This window comes from Sinocyclocheilus grahami, unplaced genomic scaffold, assembly GCF_001515645.1.
Source record: "Sinocyclocheilus grahami isolate Dianchi unplaced genomic scaffold, SAMN03320097.WGS_v1.1 scaffold61.1, whole genome shotgun sequence".
NCBI classification, from domain to species: Eukaryota; Metazoa; Chordata; class Actinopteri; order Cypriniformes; family Cyprinidae; genus Sinocyclocheilus; species Sinocyclocheilus grahami.
The window spans coordinates 332,355-351,045 of NW_015505240.1; the positions used below are offsets into that span (position 1 = coordinate 332,355).

Sequence of the window (18,691 nt, forward strand, 5' to 3'; positions counted from 1 at the left end):
TCATCTCAAAATCATTAGAAAAATATAACAAATTATGCTAATGATTAACATTTTTTGTACTTTTCATAAGCAATTTTTTTTTACCTAATTTTTGTTACTGTATATAGTATTTGTTTTTGTAATATTTTGAAACCGATTTTATTTTTGCATTTTCTGTTTTCATTTAAATTTTTGGTAAAATGTTAGTAATGTTGTTATGTGTATTTGTCTTTTTTTTTTTTTAAATTTTTATGTCTATAAAGGTTTTATATATATATATATATATATATATAAATTATTAATGAAATTCGGTTAATTTTATTTAGTCTTTTATTTAAAGTTATTTTAGTACATCAGGTAAAACTAATTCAAATTTAAATGAGAAATGAAACTAGCTGAAATCAAATAAATGTAAGTATTTATTTATTTTTTTACATTAATTCAGTTGCTGTTTATTTTATAAGAAGTAACGAAAATGTTTTTTTTTTAATGAAGTTTATTTGTTACTAAGTTTTTACTATAATAAACCTGGTATATGATAATAAAAATGATATAGTATGTAATCTGTAAGGAGCTGTATATTTTATGGCAGTATTTATTGTACTGTCCTATTGTAGTTTTTTCACAGTGCAATATAATAATATAATATAATATGTGACCCTGGAGCACAAAAGCAGTCTTAAGTCGCTGGGGTATATTTGTAGCAATAGCCAAAAATACATTGTATGGGTCAAAATTATTGATTTTTCTTTTATGCCAAAAATCATTAGGATATTAAGTAAAGATCATGTTCCATGTAGATATTTGGTAAATTTTCTACTGTAAATATATTAAAACTTAATTTGATTAGTAATATTCATTGCTAAGAACTTCATTTGGACAACTTTAAAGGCGATTTTCTCAGTATTTAGATTTTTTTTGCACCCTCAGATTCCAGATTTTCAAATAGTTGTATCTCGGCCAAATATTGTCCTTTCATAACATCCATACATCAATGGAAAGCATATTTATTCAGCTTTCAGATGATGTATAAATATCAATTTCGAAAAATTGACCCTTATGACTGGTTTTGTGGTCCAGGGTCACATATTATATATTTTGGGATGACATATGACCATGACATATTTTTGAGCATTTCACCCTAATAATACAACACAATTGTCTCTCCCTGAAGACCCGAGGTAGCACCACTATAGGAGTAACCTCTGTTGCACTTTCCCCGTGGGACCTGGACACATTCCTGGTGGGCTCAGAAGGAGGCCTTGTGCTCAAATGCTCCTTCAGCAGTGAGACAGTGGCAGCAGTGCCCCCTGATGGTGAGAGCGTGACACTGCGGGCTCCAGTGCAATTCTCTTTCTCACCACTAGGGGGCCCTGTGCACTCAGTCCACTTCTCACCGTTCCATAGGTAAGCTGTGTGGTATATTTTGTACTGTTATTTACTTAGTATAATATCTACTTTAAGGCTAATTGGCAGTAATTGTAACACCTCCTGGTGTTTCTGAATTTAGGAATCTGTTTGTAAGTGTCGGAACAGATGGTTTGGCTCATCTGCACACTGTGCTCCAGCCCCGTCCCCTGCTGTCTCTACGGGTGTCCGATTCATATGTGTTTGGGGTGAGGTGGTCACCTACACGCCCTCTAGTCTTTGCTGCAGCCACAGGACAAGGTGAGATGTTTGTAATTCTCCAAAAGGGCAGTATATATAGAGCAGATCTATATTGGATATTTTTCATTTATATATTGAAAAATCTATTAATATATATTAATGGTGTTTATTAATATTAAAGGCACAATATGTAATTTTCGTCGCTAGAGGGCACGTATTCAAAACAAATAAAGCTTATTTCTCTGGATTTAAACATTCTTCGAAACATTTGGGATAATGTAAGTACACACGTCAGCAAAATATATAATACTGTTTGAGTGATTTTTGGATATTTTAATAAAAAAATCTTGCATATTGTGCCTTTAATAAAATATTGATAAATATTATATTACATGATACTTTTTATATTAAAAAGAATTGCACTCAAAATATTTACTGCACTCTAATAAAACGTTTTAATATAGATAAAAAAAATGATGTAATATATTTAGTAAAATGAAAGCATGGTCTCAAGATATATTGTATAATAATTATACATTTTAAATTGAAATGTAAACTCTTCTCTGGCAGGTTTGGTCCAGATGTTTGATTTGGGTCGGAGGTCTTTAAGGCCAGCTGCCACAATTGACCAGAACACAAGTGGTCAGCCAACATATTGTCTGGAGTTCAACCCCAAACACACAAATCTGATGGCAGCGGGCAATGCAGATGGTAGTGTCAGCATCTGGCAGCTCAGCTCCGAGTTAACAGAACAAGGTGCCAAGGAAACGGCAATGCTAGAACAGCTAGCCAATGAGGTGGCGGACTGAGTCTGTTTGAAACTTTCTTAAAACACGTTTATATATGCATTGCATATCTTCAACTGTACATTTACACTGTAAAATAAAAACACTTGACAATTCCTTCCAGTTATAACCAGTAGCGTTTATTTAAGCACACTGCAGTCTCGTGGGTGATGTTATTGCATATCCTCTCTATAGTTTTGTTAAACAAAGCAAAGCACTTAACAGCTAAAACAACCACAATAAAATGCAGACAGATCCACTACACTATTGTCGGTGAAGCATGAGGAAGTGTCAGATAAATATGCAGAGTTAAGAGTGATAGCAAGATACAGATATTGCTATACTGGGTGCTATAGAGAATTTCAATTCAGATCCATGCAGTTTGGCTGTGTGTTCTTGTGAAAGGGGGAAAACGCATCCCGATTGGTCACTGGCAGGCAAGAGGCGGGGAATCAATTGACGAAGAGCGAGCGTGTGAATTCCACAAAGTCGAAAGCTGACGGGATCTCGCGGCCCTTGCTGTCCAGGTAGGGCTTCATATGGGAAATGCAGTAGTCTGCCTGTTCCTTCGTCAGGTTCTGTAAGCACAGAAGGTCGTTAAGATCATCTTTCTAACACCAAACATGAAACAGGCCAAAAGTTTGAAACTGATCTAATACTAGTTGTAAATGGCATGGGTTTGATATTTTGTACCTGGTAGAGTTCTTCCTTGGTGACGTAAGGTTTGTTCTCGGCGCTGAGAGCACGGAAAGCGCTCTCGATCTCTTCACTTGACTTCACATTCTCTGTTTCTCGGCTGATCATGAAGGCCATGTACTCCTGCAAGGACACGTTTCCATCCCTGAACGAAACAAATTGATGTTAGATCCATGACAGAAAGAACACAGAATATTTAGCTCATCCACAGATAGTGTTTCTCACCTGTTTGGATCCACTATGTCCAGGATGGACTCAAACTCTGGGTCTGGTTCTCCTTCTTCAACCATGGGCAGGTCGTAGCCCAGTGACCGCAGGCAGGACTTGAACTCCTGGTGATTGAGACGGCCCGATTTTTCTTTGTCGAAGTGTCTGAGAAACAAACATTTTTGTTAAGTTTTCAAGAACACTTAAGTTTAGCATTGTAATGTTTTGTTATTCATTAAAGTTGATTACGCACTTGAACATCATGCTGAATTCCTTCAGGGCCTCTTCTGTTACTCCTGTAGTGTTTCTAGAAGAGAAGTACAAGAAAAAGAATAAGTTAAATTAAATGTTAAAAAAATAATAATGTATTAAAAAAAACAAAATGGTATTCTAATAAAAATCAATAATAATTATAATCAAAAATTTTCTTAATATAATATATATAATATGATGGAAAAATGTTGGCACCTGGCTTGGATCTGTTGTTCCAGGTTGTGTTGCATTCTCATGCCCAGTTGGTCGAGTTGGTCCCACTGTTGGGCCAGACCCACAGTGCTGTGTTCTGTGTATTTGTTGTCTAGGATCAGCGCCTCCTCCATGGCTGCTCCCAGATCCTCGATCTTCTTCAGCTGACTGCGCATGGCACGAATCTCCTGGTGCTTGCGCTGCACAGAAACCCCGAGGGATAAGACATGAGACCAGAGCATCTAATAGTTCAGTGCATCTATTACTGTCTAGGGTTTAAAGCTTATGCAAGTGTATTAATGTGTTCTTTCTTACAGACTTCTAAAGTGAAATGTTAGTATACTTTCTGGCAAATGAATTCCAATGTTCTTTCCATGACTTTCTAGTCATTTATAATGGATGGATATTAGAAAACCACTTTATATAAATAGGACACACAAAGCAACGTTTAACTAGAAAAAAGTAAAGTAACTCGGCAAAACTACAAAAAAAATTGTACTCACTACACTGACAAAAAGAAACGTCTTTAGAGATCAACATAAGTTCATTTTATAAAATTTATATTTTTAGATTTGATCAATTTGCATGACTAGGTCTGGGATTTACAATTTTGCACATGAAACACCATTTTTGGGGATTTTTCATAAAATGATTTTTGATCAGAAACAATGTATTCACTATTTTATATGATACAGACTACCTACCGTTCAACGGTTTGGTGATTTTTTATTTAAAGAAACACTTTTATACACCAAGTACACATTAAAGTGTTAGTTCACCCAAAAATGAAAATTCTGTCATTAATTACTCACCCTCATGTTGTTCCAAACCCGTAAGACCTTCGTTCATCTTCGGAACACAAATTAAGATATTTTTGATGAAATCTGAGGGCTCTCTGACCCTCCCATAGACAGCAAGGTAACTACCACGTTCAAGATCCAGAAAAGTACCAAGATGATCGACAAAGTAGTCCGTGTGACATCAGTGGTTCACTGTAAAGTTACGAAGCTACGAGAATACTTTTTAGCGCAAAGAAAACAAAAATAACGACTTTATTCCACATTTTCATCTCTACTGCGTCACTTTGGATGCGCGTTCACGACAGTATCATGACACGAGCGTGTGGGGACGCCGGATCTGGGTCAGCGCCGCCACACGCTCGCGTCATGATACTGTCGTGAACGCGCATCCAAAGTGACGCAGTAGAGACGAAAATGTGGAATAAAGTCGTTATTTTTGTTTTCTTTGCGTTACCTTGCTGTCTATGGGAGGGTCAGAGAGCCCTCATATTTCATCAAAAATATCTTAAATTGTGTTCCGAAGATGAACAACATGAGGGTGAGTAATTAATGACAGAATTTTCATTTTCTTTTAATTAAATTCTTTAAATTAATCAAAAGGCATTTATAATGTTACAAAAGACTTCGGTTTCAAATAAATACTGTTCCTTTAAATATTCAATTAATTAAAAAAAGAAGAAAAGAAATGTGTTACGCTTTCCACAAAATATTTAGCAGTTTAAATATTAAATAGTTTTCAACACTGATAATAATCAGAAAAAGCTGAAAATTCAGCTTTGCCATCTAAAATAGAAAATATATTAAAATAGAAAAGATGCTTTGAACAGCAGTGTGCTGCTCATTTGATTTAATACATTAATGTCGATTCATTTTGTTATCCAAAATCGATCAGCTTCATTAAACGGGTCTCAATTATCCATTCACTGCTCTCAAACTCACCTTAGTGGCCTCTAGCTGTGACTCTAGAGTTCCGGATTCTTCCACCATGCAGGACCTGCCCCACACACAGAATAATGAAACCAGCAGCAGCACGAGCACATGGCACATCCACCCACAATCATCTCACTCACTCCACGTGCCAGTCTAATGACATCAAAATACCTCGAGAGCATTTTGAAAGCATAAGGAACCGTCTGTATGGTATTTTGATGTCATACACCGATCGGTTTGCACACGCAAACAAAGCCAAAACCTAGATATTTTAGGCAATATAGAAATCCTGGCCAGGACGCGTCCTGGGAAAATGGCACGTATGGTCACCCTAGACTAGCTCAGTTATTAGGTCATTATCAGGAACAAAACCAGTTGTATTTTCCAGAGAGTTAAAAAGGTCTGTTTTATATGACTCCGAGTTGTTTAAATGGTTTGCACAACCTCCGTCATTACGTCTAGTTCTGTAACCTACATCTTCCTGAATTTCTTGTACATGATAATAGGACTTACCAATTGTTTTGTAGTAGATATGGAGAACTATGAAGCCACCCCAGAATGCAACTACAGTAAGGAAAGTCATGCTAACGAAGCTAAATTACATCCATGGTAATCCAGACCATGCTTGATTAGGGCTGCTGTCAACAGGGTTAGAAACTGCTATATTTGTACCACTGCTTAGTTTTAGTTTAGGGTGTAGGTCTTGCACACTTTTAAAGGCAAAATGTGCAAAATCAAAGATTCAGAGTTCGACTGAACTAGCCATATAATAAATGTCTAAAAATGTCAATGCACAGCTGTTCAAATTCAGATCAGGACATTGAAAATGTCTAAAAGTACTTTTTCAATCATGGAAATCACATTGCAGTTTCCACCCTGGATCTGGTGCATGAACATTTTCTTCCAAATAAAGAAAAAAAACCCCCAACAAATAACTGAAACAACAAAAAGGTTAAAGAATGGGATGAAATGTTCACACTCCTCAACATCGGTGCCAAATGTAGCCAGGCTTATTAGATTAAGAAGCTGGAAGGGTTCATCTAAAAAAAAGCCTCACATCGCAGTGAATGTTAGTAAAAGGGAGTGAACACACACACAGAGCCTTTACAGTGGGGATCAGACTCGAGTGCATGAGAAGAAAACCCAAAAGGTGTGGATGAGGGGTAAGAGGCCAATCAGAAGAGGAAGAAAAAAGGGAGAAGACCTTCCAGAAAGATCATCATCGACTTCATACTGATAGACACGGATTACCCTCCGATAGGCTATGCTATTCAGAGACGAGGGAGGTGGGAGATGAAGAGGGAATGGAAAAAGAGTGTGAAAAAACAAAGGAATACATCTAGAAATATATAGTCAAAACATACGATAAAATACGCAAAATATATGTAAAGTGAGATAAAGTCCTTCTTGATGATCTTAAGACACCCTGTATTATTTCTATCCAAATTATTGTTCTACTCGAACCTGAAACTTTCAAATTCCTGGTTTATTTTATACCAAATGTGTTTCTATCAGTCATTAAATGCTATTAAACAATACATACACACTCACACACAAACATACTATAGTAAAAGAGTATAAAATGTGATATTAACCCATCCAGAAGGTATGTCCTGATTAGAGAAATGATCCCAAGCATCATGGTAGCAGTGAGAAGGCCGAAGGAATGGGGAAAGAGAGACAAATAGGGGAGGGAGAGAGAAAGAAACAGTTAAAACATTGAGTGGTGACATCGCCACTACTCAACAATCACATGAATGCTACTGTGACCAGCACAAAGCCCTGCTGTAGCATATCAAGCCCAGATGGGTTTAAGTTGTGTGATCAATGTGAAAACCTTCACCGAAACAGACAACATGGCAAAGCAGGCAATGACTTTTAAAGACTGTAGTCAGAAAAACAGTCGATGACATGAATGAAAATGGGCGTCTAAGAAAGTTACATGGAGATCAGGAAAGCTTGATCAAATCCAAACAGATGTGTGTGATTTCATACAATGGAAATTGCAATTTCACGCAATGGCAATACAATGCGTTGCATGCAGTGTGTGTTTGGCCCTTGAGCATAACTCTACTATAATGATACGAAGAGAACTCAGCACTCCAAGTAGTGCATGCTGGTCCCCTGTACCTGGTCTCCTGCAGCCATTGGTGGAAGGCATTGGCATGTTGGGCAAACTCTTGTCTGAGTTTATCGTTTTCTTCCTGTCTCCTCTGCTCCTTCTGTAGCTCCAGCTCTCGCTCCTATAGAGCAAGTACAAAAATGAATTATTGAGTTTTTTTGTTTTTTTTTACTCTACATTATACACATGCAGTCATGCTTCAGGATGCCATCATCACCTTGATGATCTTTTGAAGGTTCCTCCAGGTCTCCTCTAGAGCCTCCATGGTGAACCAAGTGTATGGATTGGAGGCCACCTGGTAACTCTTGATCTGGCGATCAAGTTCTGCCAGTTGGCTGAAGTCGGCCTCTGCGGAGCTGAGCGAGGAGCGGAAGGCGTCATGGGCGTCCCGCAGAGCCCTGATCTCCTCCAGAGAGTTGCACCTCACAGGGTCTGTCAGATCTTCTTCAGCGTTCTCAAACCAGCTGTTGAAGGCTGAGGCCTTCTTGGCAAAAGTGAGGAACAGATCCTCGACCTGGATGGAGTGGCGAACGAAAACAGGAGTTAAAGACACAAAAATCAATTTTCCTAACTTGAGGCAAAATTCCTTTCTTTAAACCTGTAGCGTCTGCGTAGGATCATGCTGGAGTGTTGGACTGTTTATGGCTTAAAAGACCCTTTTAGCCTTTTGACATTTCTGAAGTGCTCCTGGGCTTCCAGAAGCTTCTTCTTGCGGGCAGCTGAGTTAGAAAGCAGCTGATTCCAGCGCTTCATCAGGATAGCATGACGAGCTTCTAAACGAAAACAGGAGTTAAAGACACACAAAAATCAATTTTCCTAACTTGAGGCAAAATTCCTTTCTTTAAACCTTTCTGAAGTGCTCCTGGGCTTCCAGAAGCTTCTTCTTGCGGGCAGCTGAGTTAGACAGCAGCTGATTCCAGCGCTTCATCAGGATAGCATGACGAGCTTCTATGGCCTTGGATTGCACGTGTTTGGCTGCCAACAGCTGGTCTTTCAGGGCTGTGATGTTGGTGATGCCTTCCTGCTGGAAGGCCTGAAGCCCAGCATCAAAGGTTTCCTATGGAAGAGTGGAATAAAAACGGTCAGTTACAGCAGTAAAGCTTGAAAGGACCTGCTTTTCTAAGACTTATGATTGCATTGTACATTTTTTCTTATGCAATGTCACACCTGTTTAGTGAGCAGAGTCTGCACCGAGGAAAGATCACGACCATAGTCATCAGTCTTCAGGCTGTTTTCCTTCTCACCTGATCAAGCCAAAGTCACATTTGAGATACAGATTACAAAGAAGCAGAGAAAATAACACTTTATTTCTTAACAAACCCTCTTTTAAATGAAAGTTTCCTCTCATTTGAATGAAACATCATTAACTCACCAATCCAGGACTCCACCACATCAGCCTTCCAGTTGAACTGAAGGAAGGCAGAGTTCTCATCCAGCTTAGACTTCCTCTGAGCTGCAGCTCTTTCCAGCTCCAACACCTTCCCATGCAGGGCCTTCATTTTAGCCATGATGTTCTCCACATTGTGGTTCTCCTGCACAAAAGCAACAATATGATGAAATTATGACTGTCAGGTCACATTCTACTTCAAAGAAACCATCCGTAATTAAGCATTAAAGGGTCAGTATATGGACTTTCTAATAGTTGAACTGTACCTTTTTGATAAGTTCATCTCCATTGGAACACACATCATTCACTCGGTCCCTGTGCACAGTAAAATCTGTTTCAAATGCTTCGTGTTTCTTCAGCAAGCCCTGGAACATAAGATAAATAAATAAAATAAATAAATAAATAAAATAAAATAATTAAGACACAAGCTAAAAACAGAAATATGAAGGTGTGTCCAAGATCAAGGCATAATCAGCTAAATGTGGTTTATTTTTTCACACCTGGACAGCTGCCAGAGTATCACCGTAGTCCTCACTTCCAACCAGGTTCAGTTTCTCATTAATCCAAGCTTCCTCTTCCTCCACATTTGCTACAAACTGCTGGTATTCCAGCGACTCCTCAAGCCTCTGCCCACTAAAAACCAGGAAAACCAAACAATAATTGGTAAGATTTTTTAAATGTTTTTTAAAATTGTTTTTTTATTATTGATACGAACTCTTCAACATGAGCAGAAAAAGAACAAAAAAAGCTAAATAGTATAATACAGCTTCTCACCGAGCAGCAGCCAGATCTTTCAGTTCCCTCCAGTGCTCCACAAACTGGGCCAGCCTCTGCTGGATCTCCTCCTGTCCAATGGTGTTGTCGTCAGACAGCTTCTTCCCAGTCTCCAACACAGACTGCAAGGCCACAAAATACTGTTAGCATTCAGAATGCTGATTCAATTGGCTTTTAATATGCTCCAATCATGGCTTATTCATTTCTGTGAATTGATATGTAACCATGATGCAGGTGCCTCCTCACCTGAATGGCCGGCTCGTGTGCTCCAAGCTCAGCCTCCAGCCTCTTGTGTTTCTTCCTCAGATTCTGTACTCCTGTCAAATCACGTCCGTAGTCCTCCGAGCTCACCAACAACTTCTTTTCCCTAATGGAAGCAATGAATTCAATCTAGTATACAGCCTCAAAAGAATGCAGTTAGTGAGATCAATTATCCGATCAATCACTCAGAATGATGTAAACCATACTTGATCCAAGATTCTTCATCGTCCAGATCCCTGAAGAACTGATGCAGACGATGCGACTCATTCAGCTTGGCACGGCGCCCAGCAGCCATGCTCTTGATTTTGCTAAAGCGTCTGTTAACGGCATCACGCTTATCCTTAACCTGAGAGGTGTCGAAGGCTTTGCTGGCCATCAGACTGTCAGCCTGGCCATTAAGATCCTTCAGACGATCCTATAAGAACACAGAAACAAGCATTGAACAAAATATACTGGATTTTGGAAATGCTCTGAACGAGTGATCCCTGATCAGTATGTCTGAAGAGCTACCTCATGAGCAGAGATGTCAGCCTCCAAAAGCTGGTGCTTCTTAAGCAGATTGTTGACTGAGGCCAGATCTTTGCCATAATCCTCAGAGGCAAGAAGAGCCTCAACCTAAGAGCACAGGAAAAATGTGTAATGGATATTGTTATTATTATTTAATTAAACTTTTACATTTAAGTCATGATTTAAGTCAAGACCTACCAAGAATTATCCTAAGTAGCTACTAATAAGTCATATGATCAATACCTCAGACAACCAGAAGTCAAAGTCCTTGATGCCAGTGTTGAAGTTCTGCTGCTTGTTTGCCTCCTTCAGTTTTTGACTCTTCTCGGCAGATTTGTTGACAAGGAACTGCCACTGCTCATCCAGAGCATTAAGACGAACCTGAGAGCAAATGTGAGTGCGACCACAGCAAAATGATCACAGACTGTAACTCACCAGCTGCCTATTTCAGAAATACTTCTGAAATTGTTACCTTGACGGCATCCTCACTTCCAGCACAGGCACCTCTCTGGATGAGAGCATTGCCCGTGTCAATCACCCCACGGATACGATCAGCATTAGCGTGTAACTCAGCCTCAAAAGCCTGGTGCTTCTGGTGCTTGCTCTGAAAGTGTCAAGAAAGCGAAATACAGCAAAACTGAGCCACACAGTGAAGTCATGCATGGGTGCGGCTGTGAAAAAGCAATAGCTGGTTTTGTATCTAACACTGCAGATGTGTACATGACAATGATATAAACTTGTGTGTAAAAACTCAATTTCAGTGAAAGCGGTGCATATTCAATGCTATTGTAACCTGTGTGTGTGTGCATTTTGTGTGTATGCCTTTGTGTAGACTGTTTGTGAAAGTTGATGTCTTATTTGTAGTCACAAAAGAGCAAACCTTTCAAAACGTAAAAGTGTACATTGCATTTAAAAAAAAAAAGTGAAGTGACTTTGAATTTACAAACCACCAAACATATAACGCGGAACTCATACTATGAACAGGACACAATCAAAGCCTGATGGAACATTCAATAAAATGAAATGGACACCATCCAGCACACAATGAACTCTGTGTGGAACCTAGGAGGAGTTGGGGTGTTTTGTTTGAGATCATTCCACATTTTATATCACCCAGAGAGAACGGAAGAAGGAAAAAGCAATTCCAAACAGCTTATCTAAAGCATTTGCTGATACACTCAAAGGAAGCCGGGCTGCTGGTACTCTAACTGCATATGGATTCTGGCTGTAGCACACATGTAACTGATTCTGTTGTTTTAACACAGTATTCCACAAAAAGCAAAGCAGAATTACTTGTTTGAAAGCACCTCTCCACTTTCTCTCTCTGGGTTGACACAGGATTGCGGCTATGTTCGGAATAGCACTCTAACGTACTATGCATACTACTTTTGCAGCATGCATATTAGATGTATTTTGTAAAATCTGTATCCATGTAATATCAAAATGTGCGGTACAATTAGGACACACTGTGTGGGATACTGTATCCCACAATGTAATGCACTCAACTTGACCTTTATTGGCCTGTCACAAACAAACTGGAAACATTAATTGCGCTATTTATGATAAAATGTTTTTTAAAAAAGCTGTTTACATCTGTATGTAAAATGTGTAATGTGTTCTGTTTCACATAGTAGTACATAAAACAGTAGGCAGCATAAAGCATATCATTCTACAACACTATTCTGAACACAGCCAGAAATTGTCTTCGCATACTACCTTTTGTCAAAGTTTGCGCTTAGATCCACAACTCTGTGAGAAGTTCAGCTTTTCTGTGTGGAACAAATTTAAACCAAGACACCCCAACTTCAATGACAACAAGAAAATGGAGGCCACACCCAGAAATTAAAAATTAAATGCTGCAACGATGGGGCGCAGGAAGGGGACAAACGACTGATGATGCTGAACAAAGCGAGCCACATAATAGACATACGGAACTCAAATACACATTTACAGACAAAACAATGAGACAACGGACAAGTGGAGAGACCCTATTGGGGTTAGTTAGCTCTGGCACACTACTGCACTTACCAGCAGCTTGGACAGCTAGAAACAGACAATGGGAACACAGACAGAGTTTCAGTTTAATTTCCTATATAATAAAACACTTGGGGCTGGTTGAGGCGGGGATAATATGAGAAACACATTTTAATTTGCACTTGAATGTATCATGGTATTAATATATTTACAAGGTTAGACTTAGGCGGGATATTCACCTTTAGAACTTTAGCATGTTTGCAAAAATATTCACTTATCTGTCCAGAGAGTGATACCTGAAATGTGATGTTACCTGTATATTGGTGGGGTCCTTGTAAGACTCGTCAGTGGCGGTTTGGAGTTTCTCACTGATCCATGCTTCGATCTCATCTACATCTCTGCTGAACTGCTGCAGAGTCTGGGACTCACCCAGCTTAGAGCGTTTCTCAATCATCTGAGCCTTGAGACGGCGCCACCTGGAGGTCAAAAGGACATACTGCTTTAACATAAATCACACATATTGGACGGATTCACTCAGTGAGAGCAGTATCAAAAAGAAGAACCCTGACCTGTCTAAGACCTCATTACGGCGATTAAAGATCTCAGGTTTGGCGTAGTGGTCAGCGCTAACAAGCTGGTCAGCAAAAGACTGCAGTGCTGCAATTTTCTCTTCCTGCGAGCAGACAAATGAAAATAAATAGCACAAAAAAAGTTTTCACAAAAGACCCCAAATTCAAAATCAAATAAAGTTGAGCTTGACTGCTGCATATCACAATGGCGCTTGCTGACCTGCACATTGATAGCCTTATCAAAGTCTTCATGTTTCTTGATGAGAGCCTCCACGCTGTCCAGGGAGTCTCCCTTGTCATCGCTGGCCAAGAAGGCCTCGCGAGCTGCCATCCAATTCTCAGCCTGTTCGCAGTCACGGTTGAATAGCTGTGGGAGACAAAAAGAAACATATGATATCATTTGCCATCTTCAAGTGTCCAAGTTTTGTGTATAAAATATAAACATGGTCCTTGCTTACCTGCAGCTCCAGGCACTGGTCCAGCATCATCCTGCGCTGGATCCAGGCCTTCTCCAGATCAGCACGTTCCCATTCAAGAGCCTCCAGCTTCTGTTTGATCTCAGGGCTGGCGTAGTGGCCACGGGCAAGCAGCTGCTGTCCAAATTGCTCAAATGCCTGGAACGTGCCTGTACGAGCATCAATCTCAGTGCGATGTTCCTACAGAATGTAAATATGTGAGCGTTTAACATATGTTCATGGGATAAACAGGGTTTTGCTAAATATTAGCAAAAGAAACTCATCTTCTAAACAGCAACTGTAACAAAGTACATATCATAGGTGTTTTTAAGTACCTGATGTCTCTCCAAAAGGGCTTCAGCTCCAGTGACGTCCTTGGCCAGCTCATCTGAAGACACCAGCCCTCTGATTCCATTGATCCAGGACATGAGATCTCTGGGAGAGAAGCACAGATTTGTTTAGTCTGTTCTATATTACTGCTCTGATGTCATAAGGCCGGGACACTCCAAGCCGGCTTCAAAGAACTAGTGGCGAAGAAAGCCGATGGTGTTGTCGTCTCGGGCAGACTGACACCAACGTGAGCCCGCCGAGAGCCGGCGTGTGGAACACACCAAAAAAACTAACCCAACAGATGCTCGTCAACGGCCTATACAGTTTCTCTAAGTTGTTTGTTTTGCATCTTTTATACTCTCTTTCCATCCCTCTTTTTTTCCTCCTTCTCACCTGAAGTCACTGAGGAAGCGCTGCAGGTCATGAGAGTTGCCCAGTTTTTCTTTGCGTTGGTCAGCACGACCCACCAGGCTGCTCCAGGCTGTGTTCAGCTCGGTGCACTTCTCTTGGATGTCATCCACAGCCTCAGGATGAGACTGAATCAGACGCTCTGCAGTCTCACCAAGAGAATTCACCTGCCCCAGGGGAGAAAATTATATATCAATCATGACAACTCTAAAAATAGCTTTAGCATGTTAATAGATATGATAATATTAATGTTTTAGTTCTTGGCGGACTAGATCTGATACACCCGCTACACCAGAGCAAGCATGTTAGATATGCTGCTGCAGCTTGAATAGGCACACATAAATCCTGTAGCAGACCTAGACAGGTGGTGCTGGGGGAGGTGGAGGGTTTCAGAGGAACTCTGATAGCGTGCTGCAGAACCAATTTACAGCGAATAGAATCAACAGAGGACAATCAACTTGTGCCGTGTAGTAAATAATGTAATCGGTAGCAGATTGCATGTAAAGGACCTATCAGACTGTGCCATATAGTTTCATGACTGAACTAAATATCTAGTAGATGTTCTGTTAGGAATGAACCACAAACTAAACCAAAAATGGTAAACATTTTACCTTGTCTCCTAGAGCGGCCAGATCTCTCTCAAAGCCTTCGTGCTTACGCTGCAGAGCCTGCACGCTGGCGAGGTCATGGCCATAGTTATCAGTGTTCAGGGCTTGGTTCTTCTCTTCGATCCATTCCTTTGTCTCATCTGCATCCCTATAAATCACACAATGAACTGAATTCCTCTGGACTTCATGTGGCTCACATCATACAAGTATAACATGAACAAGTATGTATGACAGATAATTTTGAGGTTAATCAGTGGCATATATGTACCTGTGGAACCGCTGCACCTCATGAGCACTACCCAGCATGTTGCTTCTGTCTTCAGCCAGCTGCTGCAAGGCCCTCCAACGGTTGTTCAGCTCCTACACATAAAACCATTAGCAGCTAATCAGAGGTCAGGTTATAGGTCCAGTTAAAACAATGATAGGATCCCAGACAGCAGATCTGACACCCTGAGGTCACGTCTTAAATGATATAAAATGACTGATGAGAAACAAAACTTTTTTGTCAATCTACATTCAGAAACATGAAATTTAACAGCCAACCCACTGTCCAAAGCACCACATAAATGGCTCTATATCCTTTGCACCATATTTGCTCTTCATATCTGTAGCGAAAGCGACAGTATGGGTGAGTGGCATAAACAGAAAGGCTACAACATTAAAGTGCATAGGATGAGTGACGACAGTAAGCAAATATGGAAAACTTGGGTGGGTTCATCAGCCACAAACTGAAAAAGAAGCATTAATGCATTCAAGAATGGCTGTTTTACCTCCCCCAAAACATACAGGTGCATCTCAAATTAGAATGTCGTGGAAAAGTTAATTTATTTCAGTAATTCAACTCAAATTGTGAAACTCGTGTATTAAATAAATTCAATGCACACAGACTGAAGTAGTTTAAGTCTTTGGTTCTTTTAATTGTGATGATTTTGGCTCACATTTCACAAAAACCCACCAATTCACTATCTCAACAAATTAGAATACTTCATAAGACCAATAAAAAAAACATTTTTAGTGAATTGTTGGCCTTCTGGAAAGTATGTTCATTTACTGTACATGTACTCAATACTTGGTTGGGCCTCCTTTTGCATGAATTACTGCATCAGTGCGGCGTGACATGGAGGCAATCAGCCTGTGGCACTGCTCAGGTGTAATGGAAGCCCACAGTCAACGCAGGAGGCCCAACCAAGTATTGAGTACATGTACAGTAAATGAACATACTTTCCAGAAGGCCAACAATTCACTAAAAATGTTTTTTTATTGGTCTTATGAAGTATTCTAATTTGTTGAGATAGTGAATTGGAGGGTTTTTATGAAATGTGAGCCAAAATCATCCCAATTAAAATAATCTAAGACTTAAACTACTTCAGTCTGTGTGCATAGAATTTATTTAATACACAAGTTTCACAATTTGAGTTGAATTACTGAAATAAATGAACTTTTCCACAACATTCTAATTTATTGAGATGCACCTGTAGGTGTGAAGAAATAAAGGAGTTATTTCAAATGGTCAACACAGACTCATGAATAGAAACAAAGGGAGGGGGATGCAACTGCACAGTTGATGGTTCAGTAATAGGACGTAGGGAACAGGAAACCATGGTAAGAGTACAAGACCACCACAATGAGTTAGTCCTCCAGGTACATGGGGCACAATGCAGGATTTAGCGGGATTGGTTGAGGAAAAATTTAAAAGACTGAAATTAAGAACTTAGAATCTTACCTTAATAGTATTAAAGTTGGCCGTTGTTTGAACAGCCAAGCGAACAGACTACATTGAGTAAAAAAATGTGTAAAAAACAGAGAGAGGACAGGAAAAGAACAGAAAAAAAACACCAGTCAAGAGAGTGTCACAAAAGGAGTTACAAGAACCAGACTGTTCTTGTCGTTCTGTAACCAGTCTCCAAACACCACTGTGGATGACATACAGGTCAAACAAGACCCTACTTAAAAACTAAACATACATCAATCTCAGTGACCCACGATTAGATGATATAATAAATTACATTTAAAGCATTTCAAATTCAGCATGCTATATTACCTTCCATGGAGATGCACCTTTGGAATCTGGCTCGTCCTGTGTACAATAAATGAATAGAATCAGTTTAAATAAAATAAAAAACATTGTATGATACTCGTGTGTTTGTTTCATGCAGGCATGCAGACACCCCAACTGTTGTAGAGACAAGATGAATGGTACAATAATGACCTTGCCAGGAGCTGAGCCCAGCATCTCTAGTTGCTGATAGCGGGATGAAAGGGTGATGTGATGAAGGATGAAGGGTCGGAAGGAGAAAGGGGAAAAAATAGGTAAGATCACCAAATCTACAAAACTCATAAATTCAGGCATATAAATAAGAGTACTACTCATATATACTCTTCCAAGTTTCAATGTAAACATACAATTGATGAGTGGAATGACTAAAAATTGAGAAAACATCATGATGTACAGTACCATCAAAAGGTTTGGTAAGATTTTTTTAATGTTTTAGAAAGAAGTCTATTATGCTCACCAAAGCTACATTTATATGAACACACATACAGTAAAAACATTAATATTGTGAAATATTTTATTGTTAAAATAACTGTTTTTCATTTCCTTCAGAAATCATTCTAATATGCTGATTTGGTGCTCAAGAAATATTTCTTATTATTATCAATGTTGTAAACAGCAGTTTCCCAAAAAAATATTAGGCAGCACAACTATTTTATTTTTACGATTCTTTGATAAATAGAAAGCTCTAAAAAGAACAGCAATTATTTGAAATAGAAATCTTTTTAACATGATAAATGTCTTTAAAATCACTTTTGATCAATTTAATGCACGGTAGCAAAGAAAGAAACTGACCCCAAACTTTTCAATGGCAATATAGGTTTAATCAAATTCACTGTGTGTAAAGTGTTTTTAGTCATACCTGGGCCTGCACAACAGGAGCCTCTTCAGCCATCAGTCCTTCAGATTCCAGCTCAGATGCCACCTTGTTTATGTCCCTCAGCCGAGACTCATTTGCTTTCAGATCCTAGTAAACAATAAAAAAACAAGTTTAGAATCAGTGAACACATATTAGTTAATGAGAGTGTCCAGTGATAAATGAGTCATAAATGTTGAATAAAAACATACCTTCTGGAAGTCATCAAACTTCTTCTGCAGCACTTCCACTTGCTCTAGATCAGAGCCGACCTCCTCATTAGTAAGCGCTGATTCTTTCTCATTGATCCACTGCTGCAGCTCGTTCGCCTCACGGAAAAGCATGAACTTCTTGCAGCTCTTCTCCAGCATGTCCTTCCTCTTCTCTCCCAACTCTTGCAGTGTACCATACCTAAAGAAAGAGGTCAGAGCCTTTAATGCAACTCCCACCTCAACACTGGGACTGACACATCTCCTTCTAGGAGAGGAAATGGGAGTTGGAAACACAGACAGGGGTTTAACTAATGCCAAGAAATCTGCATAGTCAGCAACCGAAAACGCAGAGTAAAACATCTAGACACCAATTCTACGAAAAGTAAAAGCTCAGAATGACAACATCCTCAGAAGAGATGTAAACGTCTATCCCTTGATGGAATAGAAGAGGAGGAAGAATGAGACAATGATCTGATGGACAGACAGATGTACAGGAAGGCTAGAGTGACAGAAGACCTAAAGCATGAGAAAAACAGCAAGATGGATGAGGGGAATGTGGATGAACATTTTGCAATGATGGAGGCTTCTTTAATCAAATAAATGACATTGGTCGGGCCTACTCACAGTTCCTCCACCTGCTTCATGCGCACAGACACGCTGCACACCTCCTTGGTGACCACAGTCCTGCCACAGGGCAGGGCAAGC

The 18,691-nt window shown here is 39.5% G+C and overlaps 2 protein-coding genes across 8 annotated transcripts in view; one reads left to right on the top strand and one right to left on the bottom strand.

Annotated features, from left to right (window-relative positions):
* LOC107584613 (WD repeat-containing protein 34-like) overlaps positions 1-2,489 on the top strand; it is a 4,744-nt gene extending 2,255 nt beyond the window's left edge. The window contains exons 5-7 of the mRNA XM_016271325.1: positions 1,154-1,386; positions 1,490-1,647; positions 2,158-2,489. Of these exons, the coding sequence (XP_016126811.1) occupies positions 1,154-1,386; positions 1,490-1,647; positions 2,158-2,396 (630 nt within the window). The 3' untranslated portion in view covers positions 2,397-2,489. The remainder of the gene's footprint in view (positions 1-1,153; positions 1,387-1,489; positions 1,648-2,157) is intronic.
* Positions 2,490-2,535: 46 nt separating this feature from the next.
* LOC107584527 (spectrin alpha chain, non-erythrocytic 1) overlaps positions 2,536-18,691 on the bottom strand; it is a 37,250-nt gene continuing 21,094 nt past the window's right edge. For 2 of the 7 annotated variants that reach the window (XM_016271164.1, XM_016271165.1), the window contains exons 22-57: positions 18,611-18,670; positions 17,987-18,185; positions 17,781-17,885; positions 17,075-17,107; positions 16,907-16,942; positions 16,589-16,636; positions 15,134-15,225; positions 14,869-15,013; positions 14,243-14,424; positions 13,855-13,954; positions 13,523-13,720; positions 13,285-13,431; positions 13,065-13,168; positions 12,809-12,971; positions 12,550-12,564; positions 10,994-11,125; positions 10,765-10,902; positions 10,525-10,629; positions 10,221-10,429; positions 10,000-10,120; positions 9,754-9,875; positions 9,480-9,612; positions 9,246-9,344; positions 8,965-9,124; positions 8,760-8,836; positions 8,440-8,649; positions 7,810-8,106; positions 7,601-7,713; positions 7,066-7,083; positions 6,675-6,737; positions 5,480-5,534; positions 3,744-3,940; positions 3,529-3,582; positions 3,294-3,440; positions 3,066-3,213; positions 2,536-2,950 (exon numbers count right to left, since the gene is read on the bottom strand). In XM_016271164.1, coding sequence (XP_016126650.1) covers positions 2,825-2,950; positions 3,066-3,213; positions 3,294-3,440; positions 3,529-3,582; positions 3,744-3,940; positions 5,480-5,534; positions 6,675-6,737; positions 7,066-7,083; positions 7,601-7,713; positions 7,810-8,106; positions 8,440-8,649; positions 8,760-8,836; positions 8,965-9,124; positions 9,246-9,344; positions 9,480-9,612; positions 9,754-9,875; positions 10,000-10,120; positions 10,221-10,429; positions 10,525-10,629; positions 10,765-10,902; positions 10,994-11,125; positions 12,550-12,564; positions 12,809-12,971; positions 13,065-13,168; positions 13,285-13,431; positions 13,523-13,720; positions 13,855-13,954; positions 14,243-14,424; positions 14,869-15,013; positions 15,134-15,225; positions 16,589-16,636; positions 16,907-16,942; positions 17,075-17,107; positions 17,781-17,885; positions 17,987-18,185; positions 18,611-18,670 — 4,351 coding nt within the window. In that variant the 3' untranslated portion in view covers positions 2,536-2,824. The remainder of the gene's footprint in view (positions 2,951-3,065; positions 3,214-3,293; positions 3,441-3,528; positions 3,583-3,743; positions 3,941-5,479; positions 5,535-6,674; positions 6,738-7,065; positions 7,084-7,600; positions 7,714-7,809; positions 8,107-8,439; positions 8,650-8,759; positions 8,837-8,964; positions 9,125-9,245; positions 9,345-9,479; positions 9,613-9,753; positions 9,876-9,999; positions 10,121-10,220; positions 10,430-10,524; positions 10,630-10,764; positions 10,903-10,993; positions 11,126-12,549; positions 12,565-12,808; positions 12,972-13,064; positions 13,169-13,284; positions 13,432-13,522; positions 13,721-13,854; positions 13,955-14,242; positions 14,425-14,868; positions 15,014-15,133; positions 15,226-16,588; positions 16,637-16,906; positions 16,943-17,074; positions 17,108-17,780; positions 17,886-17,986; positions 18,186-18,610; positions 18,671-18,691) is intronic. The other 5 variants (XM_016271171.1, XM_016271169.1, XM_016271170.1 and 2 more) reach the window with 5 other exon arrangements.